Here is a 13,672-nt window from a genome sequence, read left to right on the forward strand (position 1 = left end):
GTACAACTCGTCTGCTTTCACAGACCCCAATTAGCACTAAACGTATACTAACTTCCATAAGGTAACCTTAGGTACTCAAATATTAGTGCTAACTAGGCTCTGAAAGGTGTACATATTACTCAGATCTCGAGAACGTAGGGGCATAACAGCAAAACGGAATATAGTTTGTAGAACAGATTGAGTTGGGGGGGGGACTCTGACTCCTGAATCCAATGTATTTATTGCATTAGACAGCAGAACATCATGATACATATAACCAAAGAGAACGATTAAACATAATAACATAGTAACTTAAAAGATGGAAAGTTCTGAATTCAATGTTGTTCTACAGCTATGGCCAAATGTTTTGCAACACCCCATAGAATTAACTCATTTTGTTTCATAAAGTCGTATGCAACCTGCTGAATTATGCTACGTTAACATGCTGAATATTAAATATTACATACCGTTTTGTAGATTTTTTTTTCTTTATTTACAAGATGTTAAATAAAATATGTTTCTCTCTCTCTCTCAATATATATATATATATATATATATATATATATATATATATATATATATATATATATATATATATATATATATATAATATATATAATCGGTGTAAAATTCTAGGTGATGCGAAACTTTTGGCCAAAGCTGTATTAGTTTAAAAAAAAAATAGCTTTATTATTTTATAACTAATATTAATAACAATACAAATAATAATAACGCGCATTTAATGATTAAATACTAGGATTTTCCTTTAATGCAAATCCAAGTTCAGTGAATGAAGGTGTAAAACAATGTAATTAGGTCTACCTTCAATTTTGAAAAACTGATAGAAGTGTACTGTACTTTGAAGTGCACTTGTTTTACATACTAGCAGAAAAAAAAAATGACTACATCTAATTTAAAACCAACATTTCTTACTCTAAAAATGTGTACAACTGTTCAATATTTAGATTCCCTTTTTGAACAGATACCAATAATTTAAATTGTAATTTATTATAAACTATACTGGATATCAATGTGATTGGTAGTACGTTTATCCATCAATACTAACAATAATAAAAAGGTATCACCTAAATAATGTGACACATTCAAAATTGTTTAGTTCAGGAATACTAAGCCATTAAAAGTGTTTCTACTGGATCACAGCAAAAATCAAGAAAATCCATTGGGTATTCAGCTCACAAACATTTTCTAATCTTTTGAGATATTAATAACAATAATCCATTCAAATACAAGCTTCTCAAAAAACTCAATTATTGGCGACAGAATTATTTATCTGATGTTAAGGAAAAAAGGAAGTAAGCTTTTTAAAAAAAATATAAATTGACATTAAAAAAAATACATATTTAAAAAAAAAAATCTAAGTTTATGAAGTTTAATAAGAATCTCATTAATGAAGTGAAATGGAATTTAAAGGCATGTCTGAAAAGTTTGTATTAAAAAAAAAAGCCTTTGTGTATTGGCTCAGAGGTACTGTGCATCAGGGCTGCTTTCTGCCCATAAGGCTTTGCTGTGTGTGGTAAAGATCAAGTTAGAGCCTCTATCCACAAGCAGAGCTTTGCAGCCAATCACTTTCAAGCAGTCAATCACTATCACAGTAAGATTTCAGTCAAACTCAAACTCAACAATGCATACATTTCCTTTAAAATAAAGGAAACTAGTTATAAATTTAAAATGCAGGTTCATACATACAGTGCAGCCCTGGTAATCAAACACTCTTTAAAAAAAAGATGTAGCTTAAAGGCTTGTCAGCGGTTATGCGCAACAGTTAAAAATACATATAGAACCTAGTGATCTATATTCCTCAGGGTTTCCTCACAATTCAGTTATGTATTAAAAAATTTTCAACCACACTTTATTGCTGCTCGTCTCCATCAACGTTATTGAGTTGGCTGCAAAGAACTACAACACTGTGAAGCTCCAGTAGGATCCATCCAGTAAGGATTAGTAGTCTTTGCAAAATGTAGACATGGACTTCCTAAACTGGAAGACTACACATTCACTGTTTGGAGGGGAAAGGTGCTGCTCCAAAGGGATCTAACTCCACCTGTGGAGGTTGTTGCATCACACTGTGCACTACCATTTCTGTGAAGGGTACAGCCCCAAAGTCATCCGTTTTAAGACTATCTCCGCCATGAAATGCTCCGTGTAGTGAACTGGTTCTAGGCCTTCCATTGTTTGTGAGTTCACTTCTGTTATCACCCAGCCCTTGGTGCTGGGGGTGCCTTACTATTTCCTGCGGATGGAATGGCTTTGCACCAAATGGATCCAACATTGTCTCTTCTGTTGGCATGGGTGACCCTTTGTCTTTTCCGTCGTTTAGTGTCACACTGATGTTCTCCTTAGAGTCCGATGTGCTGTGAAACTCATTGCTGCTCTGTGAATCCCTCCTGCCTACTTTCTTGTGCCTGCGGACTCGCTCTGGGGTGCGGAAGTTTGACTTTGAGGTCTTCCTCCCACTGGTAGGAGTGCCGTGGTGCCGCTTCCCGTTGCCACTTGCGTTTTCCTGCTTTGTGCGCCTCTGTCTCGAAGACAGTTTTTGAAGACTCCGCTGTTTCATCTTCAGCTGCTGAGCAGTAGAGACTTCATCAAAGGGAACCTGTCCAAAAATGTCCTCCTTGCTACCAAAAACTGGCCCTATTTCAGTGGGCTGAAAAGGGGTACAGCCAAACACATCCACACTGTCTGGCGAAACTGGTGGTGTCTGGGCCATTGAATCCTCTCCTGGTTTGCCTGTTTTAGATAAATTTCTACTGAACGGAGCTTTGCTGAACACATCAAACTCATCCATGCCCTGATCTTGGGTGACCAAATTGAATGGTGCCTGGGCAAAGATGTCTACATTTTCAGCTGCACTTCTTTGCTGGCCAGTTCCGAAGAAAGGTACCGCCCCAAACACATCCACCTCTCTCTGTGAAGATGCAGTTGCCCCCACACCGGGGGAGTTTGGGGGAGTGATGAATGTAGCTGCAGACTCTCCACTCATCACACACTCTGCTTCGACTCCAAGCTTCTCTGCCACTGGACCCACAACCTGAAACTTTCCATTCCTCTGCTCGTAGTCTGAGTCTGAGCTGTGCTTCTCTTCCTCTTCCTCCACCTCCTCCTCAGAGTCCATCAGCAGGGGCCGCTGTCCCAAGTTCTCGGGCTCTGTATCGTTGTCTTCATTAAACTCGCCGTGCTCACTGTTCAGTGCTTCCTCATACTCCTGCTCATCTTCCTCACTGCTCTTTGGAGAAGGAGGGTCTGACTCAAAGTCACTGTCTGTCTCTTCCCCACCTTTATGTGCCTGCTGCCCAGATGGGCAACTTCTTTTTCCTCCTTTATGCTCTTTCGAGTGCTGTGCCTGCCTTTCAGCTTTTACTGAGGTGCCGGAGTCTTTAGCTGGGTGCTCAGGAATTTTCACACTGGAACCTACAAGTAAAATAGGAAACCGTCAAATACTGTTGTTCCACCCAGACTACAAATATCAGGAAAAATTGTGGATGCATATGCATTTGGCTTCAATGGGCACTGAAAACTTGCGTTCAAATATATATTAAAAAAGACATAATACAGTACAGGACAGATTTATACCAGCATGCATTGTTGATAAATCTGGTCTTATGTCTTAAATTGATTGTTTTCTTCTTTTTGTTTTCTTTTTGTTTCATATTGTTAAAAAAAAAAAAAAAAAAAAACACTACAACATTTAGCATTACTGGTATTTCTACAGCCATAAACTGTTAATAATTTGGTATATATTATTATTTTTTAAAATGTCAATGCTTGTAATTTAACAATTTGGTCCTAAAGTACATATGCAAGGGATATCTACTTTAGGGATTAAGTTTTTCAACTTTCTGTTTTGAAGTGTTTTTTATGCACAAAATATGATTTGTCTTTTTAATTGCAGAAATGTACTTGATAACTCCCAGAGAGCTTTATTTGGTGCTGAAGCAGAAACATTCCGATCTGCCATTAAGATAATAAAATGTGAATAAACAAATACAGTTTTTTTATGAAGGTATTGAAGTTTTTTAAAAAAAAAAACTACACAATACCACAACCTAGTATCTCTTTTTCTATCTTTTTTTTTTCTCCAAACAATTTCAGTCCTTGCAAAGAACCACTAAAAAGGCAATTCTTCATTCCAGTAGTAATAACAACAGATAGACAGAGATAGAAAAGAAGAACCACAATTTAGAAGTCAGGTTGCTGCTGAGCTTTAGAGGTTCTGAACAGAGACTAGACATGCGATGTGCACAAAGCAATTATGTAGACAAGCTGTCTATAGCTGTTTTTTGCAACAAGGAAATGAAAGATTGTTTTGAAAAGGTTTAAAAACTGGCCAGGCACTCATCACAAATGAATTCATGGGGAAATAACGATAGAAAGTGACCAACCCTTTCATCGTTGAGCTCAATTACTTGTATGATAAGTAATTTAATTACCAGTTTACTTCATCACCATAATGCGCACAATACAGTACTAAACTGTAGTTTGTATATATTTTTAAAACCTCAAAACATGAATGTTGATTTCTATATCTGAGACTTTGATGTAATAATACTAATAATAATCATAATATAATAATAATCATAATAATAATAATACTACTAATAATAATAATAATAATTATTATTAACCCATTTCCCACCATATATGTTTCTGTACAATCAAACCTGACTTGCATTTCTGAAAGTTAAACATGCTTGAAACATGTATGTATTAAAAATGTATTTTCTTTTTTGTTGAAGGCACATTATACCTGTGCATCACTATGTCTTTGACATATTAATGTTATATTAAAGCAGAGTAAGAACATAAGAACATAAGAAAGTTTACAAACGAGAGGAGGCCATTCGGCCCATCTTGCTCGTTTGGTTGTTAGTAGCTTATTGATCCCAAAATCTCATCAAGCAGCTTCTTGAAGGATCCCAGGGTGTCAGCTTCAACAACATTACTGGGGAGTTGATTCCAGACCCTCACAATTCTCTGTGTAAAAAAGTGTCTCCTATTTTCTGTTCTGAATGCCCCTTTTTCTAAACTCCATTTGTGACCCCTGGTCCTTGTTTCTTTTTTCAGGCTGAAAAAGTCCCTTGCGTCGACACTGTCAATACCTTTTAGAATTTTGAATGCTTGAATTAGGTCGCCACGTAGTCTTCTTTGTTCAAGACTGAACAGATTCAATTCTTTTAGCCTGTCTGCATATGACATGCCTTTTAAGCCCGGAATAATTCTGGTCGCTCTTCTTTGCACTCTTTCTAGAGCAGCAATATCTTTTTTATAGCGAGGTGACCAGAACTGCACACAATATTCAAGATGAGGTCTTACAAGTGCATTGTACAGTTTTAACATTACTTCCCTTGATTTAAATTCAACACTTTTCACAATACTGCATATTTAACAAAACATTCTATAATCACAGTTCTTAAAAACAGCTATACAGATGGACTTTGTTTTAATGCAGACAGGTTTATGACAAACAATAAAAACTGGAAATAAGAGGTCACATCTTAAGACTAGAAGCATGATTAACGATGTGTTGTATACGATGTAATGATGCTTCTTAGCTGTTGTATGTTCTGTAATACCACATGGATTTTGTATGAGTAAAATCTAGATTATTTGACTGCTCGCTTTGGATTTCCCAGGTCCACTGTGATGGCATGTTAGAAACTTGCAATATCCAAAGAGTTTATGCAGTATTAAAACAGAAGGCAAAACACCCTATCACCAAACTCGTATGGTTCTCCGGCTACAGTATGTTCTGATCTTGTGCTGTCAAAACACAGGCAAGAGAAAAAGGAATTGCAGTTCAACATGGCATTTTTAGAACTTTACAACACCCATTTAAATAACAAATGGTGGTCAAGGAGCTGTTTTGTTGTTGAAGGCTGTTTGTTGTAGTTGTCTAATCAGAATGAATTATGTCTTTATAAAATGCTGCCTTGACCACCTTTTACTGCATACCATTTGATTACGTTTTTAGACAATACAATATGAATTCTTAAGCTTAATGCTCAATATGAATAACAGCATACTGGTAAAAAGCTTATATATATATATATATAATATATATATATATATATATATATATATATATATATATATATATATATAGTATCATGGGACTTCAGTCCTACATGTATATATATATGTATATATATATATATATATATATATATATATATATATATATATATATATATATATATATATATATATATATAGTATCATGGGACTTCAGTCCTACATGTATATTACTACCTATATATATATATATATATATATATATATATATATATATATATATATATATATATATATATATATATATATATAGTATCATGGGACTTCAGTCCTACATGTATATTACTACCTGTATATTTAACACAACAAATTGAAAAGCAAACCATTTCAGACATACCAAGACTGTTGAGGAACTTTTAACCTCAGAGAACAGAGAAGTCTACCCTGTTCAGCTAAATACCTCTACATAAAAATAACCCTTTGGTGAATTGTCTTTGTAGCAAAGACATAGTCTTATATAGCATGTCTTTTCAGCTTTTATTAACTGGCATACGAAAGTGCAATCTCGATTACATGGAAAATGTTTGTGCAGGATATAATCCATTTGTATCGTATCTGCAAGGATGTGGAAACCTCCTAACCATGATGGCAAATAGTAAAACCTTTCTACACTGCATAATATACAGTTGTAAAAGCAACATCAATACAGTGCTAAACTCTCAATAGACACATACATACATTTCCCTTGTATGCGAAATGCTATCTACTGTATTTTTTAAATGGATCCCCAACAGTATATGGGAGTGGGAATAACTGATAACTAAAAAGGGCATGCAGAGCGATTATTAATATTATTTAATAATTGAGCAGCTGATTTTATCCAAAGCGACTTGGAGACCTGGGAGGTGAACTATGCATCATCTGCTGCTGCAGAGTCACCTACAACAGGACTTCGGTTTTATGTCTTATCCGAAAGATTGATAACAAGGAGGTTAAGTGACTTGCTCAGGGTCACACACAGTCCTCTAGATATACAGTAGCTATTATGGGAGAAATTAGATCAACTGCTACATAAAAAAAGCATTCTGATCACTTTGTGACTATCCTCAATGCGCACTTGAGCCGACCATTGGAATGTTAAACACAGCCTTGCATTTCTAAGTCTGAAGGCCATGAAAGATGTATTTATTTATTTATTTTATAAGCGCTCATCTCTACAGCTGTAACTTCGGGGTATATGACCTTCCACAGCTTGACAAAGGAACAATAAAAAAAATAAATAAAAAAAAAAGAAATGCACAAATACAAATCTGAACAAATCTTAAAAAGCAGGCTAAGAGCAGCTAAAGAAACGTGTAGTAACATCTGCTTGCAATGTCCTGTGCAGATTACTACATTAATAATAAAATCACCTCTTTCATAAAACAATCTATTGTTTCTAAAAACAGCTATAACCAGACCCCAGCCTTCAAAGACATTTTCCTTTCCGTTGTTATTTTCAGACATCCGATTAAAACTCATGAATGCCTTGTAGCTAGTAATTACATGCCTTCTGCTGATTTATCAGCAGTTACATGGGGGGGTGAGCCTCTTTCAGCTTTCTTTGAATGACGAGCATACTGCCACTGTCACTGCACAGCAATTTGCCACATGTCAGCTTGGCAGATTACTGGCCCGTTTCTCCTAAATCTGTGCTGCTCCTATCAAGACAACCAGGTCAACAGCTGCTCAGCAGTGCAGGTGATTTCTCCGATCTCTGATTTGTCTTTAAAAAGACAATAAAAAGAAATTAAAAGATTTGTTGGTACTCATTTCCTGTTCAAAAAAAAAAAAAAAAAAATCACATTTTAGAATTACGTTAAGCACCTTTCAATTGTTAATCACCTATTACTTTTTTATTTTTGCATTATGGCAGAGGATTAGAAGTCTTAATTCTCCTGCAGTCTGGCTTGACGAGTGAGAGCAAGAGAAAGCAGAGTTAAGTTTCCACAGCAGGTCTTCTTTTGCATTAATAGCAACTCAATTGAGGCATCTTATTGAAGCCTGTAATTGTTCTGGACCGTAACGTATTTCTGTGGTAGAAGAAAACGAGGTATGGAATGAATGAAAATAAACTCAATGTTTTCATTTTTCCTTTGAAATGTGTTGTGGTCAGTTGTCCCAGTTATTGTTATAAGCAGTAATACAAATCCACTGTCTTAATACCCTGCTACAAAAAAACAGGGGCACTGGAGCTGCATACAGAAATTGATTAAAATTTTCCTTTAAACACGTTAAACAAAATAATTGAGAAAAATTTAATTATTATACTGGTACCTAAAATCTCTAGTATTTCAGTACACAATATCAACTCCAGGTGTTGTAGCTGCTGCTGGTCTATTAAGGTAAGAGAAAATGTATGATAACATTTTAAATATATATTTAATCAAAACCATATTTATACACACACAAAAATGAAAATAAACCTTACATCACCTTACATCTATAGCTGCGCAGAGACCAAGGCAAGGCCCTCTACTGGTTCAGCAGTCGATTCTGACATAACTGTGGAATATGGGGTTTATTTCTAAAAGGGGGTGTGGTAAAACTATGAAGAGAAAAGAAAGGAAAAACTGGATTGCATTGTGTCTACTGGGTATGGCAGATACAGAGTGATGTTCTACAAGTACACTGAAAATCTCAGGACAACCACCACACACTACAGTTGATATTCGTACCACGTGCTAGGCCCACTGAGGAACTCTGTTCAATGTTTTTTTGTTGTTTATTTTTTTATTGTGTTATTTATGAATTACCCTGTAAATGTAAATACTATGTGTTCATAGAGGCATGTAATTACTGTATAAATACAGGAAAATAAACTTCTTTCTCCACTGGTACATTTAGATACACTTCAGACTATGTTGTTGTTTGGTTCCGAGTTGCTTCAGATACTGAGGTGTTCTCTTTTGATAGCCGGTTTCTATCTAACTTGAAGAGTTCTTGATGTTTGGCCATTCTCTGTGCTTTCCATTTCCAGGGGTTAAAGTCGTGTTCAAAATTATCAACCCACGAGTTTTTTCTTAATATCATGATTACCCACAGTATGTACAGAGAAAACAATACTGTACATCAGCAGAACGCTGAAGCACAAAAACAAACTGTAAACATCAATATTACAGATTGTATGTGAAGCTATATATCCTTTTAGGTTTTTTTGTTTTGTTTTTTAAACTTTATGAACATCTTGTACTCATGATTCAATGGTGGTCAGATTTGTTTAAAGGGAAATCCCCAAGAAACCAAAAAGTATCCGTTAGAAATTGTTTTTTTTTTTTTGTTTTTTTTTAATAAAATGGAATAAAACTTTCATGACGATGAAGCAATTTTATTTTAAAAAATACAGTCAATTATATATTAAAATACAAATTAATTAACAAACTTTCAGTCAAGTATACAGCTTATACATGTGTGCATACTTCTTTTCAACTCAAGTATATTTTAACCACGCTCAACAGTCTGGCACTCTTTATACCGAAGGTCACCTTAGACATTATTCACATAAGAAACATTTAAAAATAAAAACACACATGTTCTTTACTACCATTGTGCTGTGGTAAATGCATTTTAAAGTTTCTGCACAAAAGATGCAAAGAACAGTAAAGCTGTGTGGTACAGAAGAGAAAGAGACCCAACCCAACCCATGAACAGGAAGCTGAAAATGAGACAAAAAGTTACAAACTAAAAAATGAAAGTTTAACCACACTACACACATGTCGTAGAAATAGTTCCATTTTATTCACCTTAAAAGGGTACATTTCACAGTAAAATAGGTTCCAGTTTCAATTTTCATTTACAGTGTTTCTCCTTATGTGCCTATTTGTTTCATATCCCCTTTTCACTGGTTTAAAATTATGAAAATGCATTCATCATCTTCACATTATGGATCAGTTTATAAACTGTAGTGCAATTTTGTAATCTGTCCACCAATACACCACCAGCCCAAGATCCTTGCAAAAATGGTTGCGTTACCAACTCAGTATAGGACAAATTAAATGAAAAGTTTGAATACATTTGGACCAGAAAGTTCCAAGTTCTAACACCTAAATGGCCAACTTTTAGAAATTATTTAAAGTAAACATACCAAAGCCTTTATGGAAGTCATGGCTAGTTCAATGAATAGAAATGGTTTACAAACAGTACTATTAACGCAATAGTTACTAAATATCTTATTCTCTGTAAATGAAAGCTAACTGGACTAAAATCATAATGACATGTAATGCAGTTTCTAAATTAAGGTTGGGGTAATCTGTGTCATCTAAACCTTCAGTCTAGACTCACTCACTTATTTGGAAGTGTGTGCTTTACTGCACATGCCACGAAAGCCAGCAAATCAGCAAGCACATTATGAAGCAAAGCACCGGTTCCAAGAAAACCCACATGCACCTCACCAATCTGCCATTCTCTAATTTACCCTGAAAGACAGAATGATTCTGACCTTGTTCAGCTTATTATTTTGGCAGCTATGACAACATCATCAAAATAGTGTGGCGTTATAGGAACATATAACTAATGAACTATATACAGTACAACTTACAACTAATGAAAACTAATGGTAGTTTTGGTGGCATTGGTTATGCATTCCTTGCACCATAAATTGCTAGTAAAAACACATTGCTAGTATTGGAATATCTGGGTATTTAAGCTAAATGCCTCAATATCAATACAGAATAATGGTCTACCATTTCCCATGAAAATATTCAGGATATCACAGATTTTGGCAAGATTTTCACTATGCTCAATATCTGGAAACTCGTACAACAGAGCCCTTTTGGCACTAACAGACAGGTAAACAACATGTCAGTGCCCTTGAATAAAAATAAATTGTGTGTGTGTGTGTATATATATATATATGTGTGTGTATGTGTGTGTGTGTGTGTGTGTGTGTGTTTATATACACTCACACACGCGATTGTCACGCTACAAACAGTACTATTACCTTGCTTATGTTTTTGCTATTTTGTTGACAGAATGAGATGCAAGATAAAATCCACCAAGATGAAATAATGTATTAAACCAAAAGTCACAAATGTGGAAAAAACAAATAACTAATAGCAGAATTTTGTAAGTTGAACAGGAGTCAAATATTTACAAAGATGACACTGTACAATGTTCTCAGGGGGCAATAGCTGAGCTTTATATCTGTTCTAAGCCCTTTTGTCGAATTGTTGTACATTTTATTTTGACACACATTTCCATTTTCTACCATAGCTGATAGAGCAACATTCTTTGTCGGCATTTAAAATCTTTAGATTAAAGTAACTTCATTCTAAAGTGCCATTTTTGTCCAGCAGAGGGCATCTGAGGTCTTGCTTAACACTGCATTCTGAACTAACCCCACTTTGACAATGTAAAGCAAAAATAAAGTTGTTTGGTATTTAGTTTGAATTCCTTCTTCCTATGAAAACAAAAAAACAAAAAGGAAAAAAGTCTCAGCTACCTTTTGAAGTCTGATAGCAGCCTGTAATTAGTGCTAATTCAAAAGGAAGCTCATTGCTAACAGTTTCAAGAAGTCTGTACAGCTTGTAATTCCCCTTCAGTGTTTCAGGTAAAACCAGGTTACTACAAAGACTGGGGAAAGGCCTCAATGACCAACTGCTTCTCTGATGATCAACCTGCTGCTTTGCAACTTGAATTGCAGAGTCACAAAGGCTCAGTTAATCCCAAGAAGCACAGGCTACGCAGGCAAAGCTAAGAGCTTCATTAAAAAAAGGCTGCTGTACTGTTTTAAAATACCGATATATGTTTACTGTGATGTGTGTGTCTTTCAAAACTCAAAATATGGAACCTACATAGCAAATGGCAATTCACATTAGGAAAGGTTTGGCATGGTTTCATAGCTCTGAATTCTTTAGAAGTAAAACATAAGTGTTATTATATCATAACACCTTGACGATATCCCCTTAACATGGTTTACCTAGGAACTTGAAATAAATCACCATCTAACCAGACCAGAGTAACCTAACTGATTCTGCACCAACAATAGGTGTCATGTCTTGAATTTCGAAAGTTTATTAAAGAGTCCTAGGATACTACAGCAATATAGGTTATACAGTTTGTGCTCCATGGAACAAAGCTTTTCTTCAATGTTTCCTTAAAACTTGCCTGGATTGGAAACAAAGGGTACAGAGCCAAAGAGGTCCTCCAGGAGAGGCTTCCGTGACGACTGGCGAGGCTCCACACTAGCATCTAGATACGCTGCCCTTTCGTCAGGTTTCTCTGTTAAGAAATGTTGGGTTATATTAACCAGGTGACCTCATAACTGGCTACTGTAATACAGGACAGGAACTTAAACTAAGCATGGCATCATAAATTCCAAAATAGTACAATAAATTAAATATGCTTATATACTATTGTACCAAAAACTTGCTGGTTCCAATACAGCTCAAAACATCCAACATGATTGCTACAGAGCCCTTTATAGCAGCTATGTCAATGAGCTTTTACAGACACTCAACAGAAAATATTTGAACTGAGCACCATTCTCTTTAAAAGGCTGCTTCCCTCCACGTTGACACTGTACAGCTAGATTTGTATCTCTCACATTTTAAGTTTTGATAGAAGCATGTCATGGCAAATGTATTTTTATTATTTAAGTATATAAAACATACAGTATATGGGTAAGATAATTAGTGTGTCTTGTGCAAGTTGGTCAAATTGAGTTCTGTGATGATTTCTTAATCACAAAGCCTACACAATTACAGGTATTCTGTAATAAAGAAAACAGCATACAGTGGCTCAGCAAATCCTGTACACTACATCCTGTACAGCGATTCCTACCTCTTTCAGCATCAAGTAACTTTGCAGAAAGGTAACCCTAAACCACATTATGTTTTGCATACAGTTATATTTCCTACAGTTCAACAACAAACCGTAGTTTTGAGTGTTTTTTTCCCTAGGCCTCTGGGCCCCACTATCACTCAGTCCACAGTCCAGTAGTGCCCTCTGTGGTGAATCTAAGTGGTTACACATCAAGATCTGTATCACTAGCACATGACGCAGCTCACACACACACATATACCATCAGCAACACTAGCGTAACTTACACTAAGCAGAAGCTAACTATGCAGAAGCTAACTTAAAATGCAAAATTATAATCATGAAAACTGAAATGCAAATAAAAAACGATGCAAAAAGCAGGAAAACGTGGTTAAACTGAATACTGTGACTTAGTCAAAAAAATCACGGCAAACAAATCCGCCTAATTGCAAGCATTCGATCTGAACAATCAGTAATATGTTAATTATTATTATTATTATTACAGTAGAGTGAATTCTCCGATCTTTGATCAACCGTACTGTCTAATCAACCGAACACACCTGTACTCACGTGATGAATTGTGTGCTGTATTACGCACATAGCTTCTACTGCTAAAATGGCTATGAGATTTTGCTGCCAAAAAAAAGAACCAGCAGACTGAGGCAAATGAAAGTTACAGAATTTACACCACCAAAACCTTAGATGAAGCATCGCGTGCGTTAAGTTGTTGCAGTTAAGCAAATTTAAACAGTGTCACCTTGTTCTTGATTTTTCTTCTATTTCCTCAGTAAGAGCAGGAGATCCTTTCTATGTTACTGAGCAGCTATGAACTTCATTTCAATAGCATGTTATTACAATGCCTTAA

General features: G+C 35.4%; 1 protein-coding gene across 2 annotated transcripts in view; it reads right to left on the reverse strand.

Moving 5' to 3' along the window:
• Positions 1 to 1,718: 1,718 nt before the first annotated feature.
• The window catches only part of LOC121300054 (BMP-2-inducible protein kinase-like), a 64,201-nt gene continuing 52,247 nt past the window's right edge, over positions 1,719 to 13,672 (reverse strand). Inside the window, exons 15-16 of one of the 2 annotated variants that reach the window (XM_041228419.1) lie at positions 12,154 to 12,267; positions 1,719 to 3,408 (exon numbers count right to left, since the gene is read on the reverse strand). In XM_041228419.1, coding sequence (XP_041084353.1) covers positions 1,994 to 3,408; positions 12,154 to 12,267 — 1,529 coding nt within the window. In that variant the 3' untranslated portion in view covers positions 1,719 to 1,993. The remainder of the gene's footprint in view (positions 3,409 to 12,153; positions 12,268 to 13,672) is intronic. The other variant, XM_041228427.1, reaches the window with a different exon arrangement.

Source organism: Polyodon spathula, chromosome 2 (genome assembly GCF_017654505.1).
Source record: "Polyodon spathula isolate WHYD16114869_AA chromosome 2, ASM1765450v1, whole genome shotgun sequence".
Taxonomy (NCBI): domain Eukaryota; kingdom Metazoa; phylum Chordata; class Actinopteri; order Acipenseriformes; family Polyodontidae; genus Polyodon; species Polyodon spathula.